This window comes from Emiliania huxleyi (assembly GCF_000372725.1).
Source record: "Emiliania huxleyi CCMP1516 unplaced genomic scaffold EMIHUscaffold_348, whole genome shotgun sequence".
Taxonomy (NCBI): domain Eukaryota; phylum Haptophyta; order Isochrysidales; family Noelaerhabdaceae; genus Emiliania; species Emiliania huxleyi.
Window position 1 is genome coordinate 91,777 of NW_005199378.1, and position 2,103 is coordinate 93,879.

The 2,103-nt window shown below is 63.4% G+C and overlaps 1 protein-coding gene across 1 annotated transcript in view; it reads right to left on the minus strand.

The window, feature by feature from the left end:
* EMIHUDRAFT_469941 (hypothetical protein) overlaps positions 1 to 1,534 on the minus strand; it is a 2,731-nt gene extending 1,197 nt beyond the window's left edge. The window contains exons 1-3 of the mRNA XM_005773057.1: positions 793 to 1,534; positions 360 to 420; positions 214 to 284 (exon numbers count right to left, since the gene is read on the minus strand). Coding sequence (XP_005773114.1) covers positions 214 to 284; positions 360 to 420; positions 793 to 1,527 — 867 coding nt within the window. The 5' untranslated portion in view covers positions 1,528 to 1,534. The remainder of the gene's footprint in view (positions 1 to 213; positions 285 to 359; positions 421 to 792) is intronic.
* Positions 1,535 to 2,103: the final 569 nt, after the last annotated feature.

Sequence of the window (2,103 nt, forward strand, 5' to 3'; positions counted from 1 at the left end):
AAAAGAGTCAAAAACAGATCAAGAGAAAAAGAGAAAAAACCATTAAAAGAACGAAAAACAGAAAAAATAAATTCCAAGATAACAAAGGGCAAAGAAAATCCACAAGGACTACAAGTAGAACAACCGCAACACAGAATAAAACAAGACTCATCACATCGAAATGGCAAAAAAGCGTTAAATAGGTTGGAAAAAGGGGGGGGCGAGGGGGCTCGCCTTTGTGAGGGTCTCATTCTCAAAGTGCGGGTTCGGCCCGAAAAGAAAGGCGAGCTGGAAGCCGGGCTTGCCTGAATGAGGCACGATCAACGAGGAGTGACTCGAGATGAAAAGAGTAGCGGGGCGAGCTGGAGGCCGTGCTGCGCCCGGGCCGAGGGTGGACGAGCACTTGATGTCCTGGAGGTGCTTGAGGACGGGCTCGTCCGCCTGGCAAGTAGTCCGAGGGGGGGCGTGGTGGGAGGAGCGGCGAGAGGCGTGGCGTGGGGAGGCGTGGAGGGAGGCGTTGGGAGAGAGGAGAGAGGGCGGGAGAGAGGGCGGGCGGGGCGCGTCACAGTGCAAGCTACGGCGAGATACGGCGCCGAGGTGTGCCGCGTCGTGGCGTCCAGTATTGATCTCGTCTCAGACACGTCTCGAAGGTGGCTCTCGGAGGTGTCACGGCCGTCCCTCGGAGGCAAGGTGTCGGAGGAGGCGAGAGGGGCGGCGAGGGGTGCTTGCGCGGCGGCGGCGGCGGCAGAGACGGCGTCCAGTGAGGAGGAGGAGGAGGAAGGGGGGGGGGGGGCGTGTCTGCCACGCGTGCGCCTTTTGGATCTCCTCGGAGAGCATCATGTGGTTCCGCAAGCAGGTCAGCCAAAAGTCGGGCACGCCGTCGCCGCCGACGGCCTCGGCGCGCGACTTGAAGAGCGGCGCCTTCTTTTGCTCGCACTCCATCCGCAGAGCCGCGAGCTTCGCGTCGAAGTCGCGCTGCACCGCGTCGCTCTCCTCCTGAAGCTTCTCCAGCGCCTCGACCCGCCCGCGCACCGCCGCAGGCAGGCCCGCCAACGTCGCGTCGCGCCGCTGCGCCGCGCTCAAGTCGCGCTGAGCCTTATCCTTCTGCAAGGCGTCGCTCGCCTCGAGAGCAACGGCGTCGCCAGCAATCGGCGTGCCCGCCGCCGACGAAAAGTTGAAGGCGAACGGGTCGGCGCGCGCCGACGCTTCCTGCGGCGCGCTGAAAGCGAAGGCGGGAGAGCCGGCGCTGCCGCCGCTCGGCGGCGCTTCGAACTTGAAGGTGCCGCCGGACGCGCCGCCCGAGGGGGGCGACGCGGCGAATTTGAAGCTGCCGCTGGGCGCGGCCGCCTCGCCGCCGCTGCCCGAGGAGAGCTCCTCGTACGCCTGCACGAGCGCATCCTTCGTGACGCGCTTCAGCACGGCGGTCGGCTGGCCAACCAGCTTCCGCTGGTCCAGCCAGGCGTTCTCCGCGTTCGACTGCAGATGTTCCAGCAGCATTCTCTTGCTGACGGCATCAGACTTGGCCTCCGCGACGGTCCACTTGGCCATGGTCTCTGCGGGGCGGAGCAGACGGGGTGTGAGTGAGACCGCTGCCCGCACTGGCGAGGCTTCAGACGGCTTGTCTCAGTATTGATCGGATGGAGCGGCCAGGGCTATGATGCTGGGGCGCCTGTGTGTGGGACTACCTATTCACTCGAAGACGTCGTGTCCGGGCCGTGCGGAAAGAATTTTACAATCTACGGGCGTCACGTTGATTCGTCTCAGTCTCACGTGAATTCGTCCCTGTCTCACTCTCAGCGTCTCAGCGGTGTCTCAATAGATCCATCACTCCGTCTCACTTCCGTCTCTCCTTCCTGCCGTCTCAGCGGTGTCTCAATAGATCCATCACTCCGTCTCACTTCCGTCTCACTGCAGTCTCTTCCTGCCTTCTCGTCCGTCTCAAGCGCGACAGGCTCCCGAGAGTGTCCGAGAGCGCCCGAGAGCGCCCGAGAGTGCCCGAGAGTGCCCAGATTGCCCAAGAGTACCCGTGCAACGTCGTGATGTGGTCGGGGCAGTGGGAGGCGCCCGAGAATACCCGAGATTGCCCGAGGTTGCGTGCTTGGGCTCCTGCAACTGCCCCGAGGT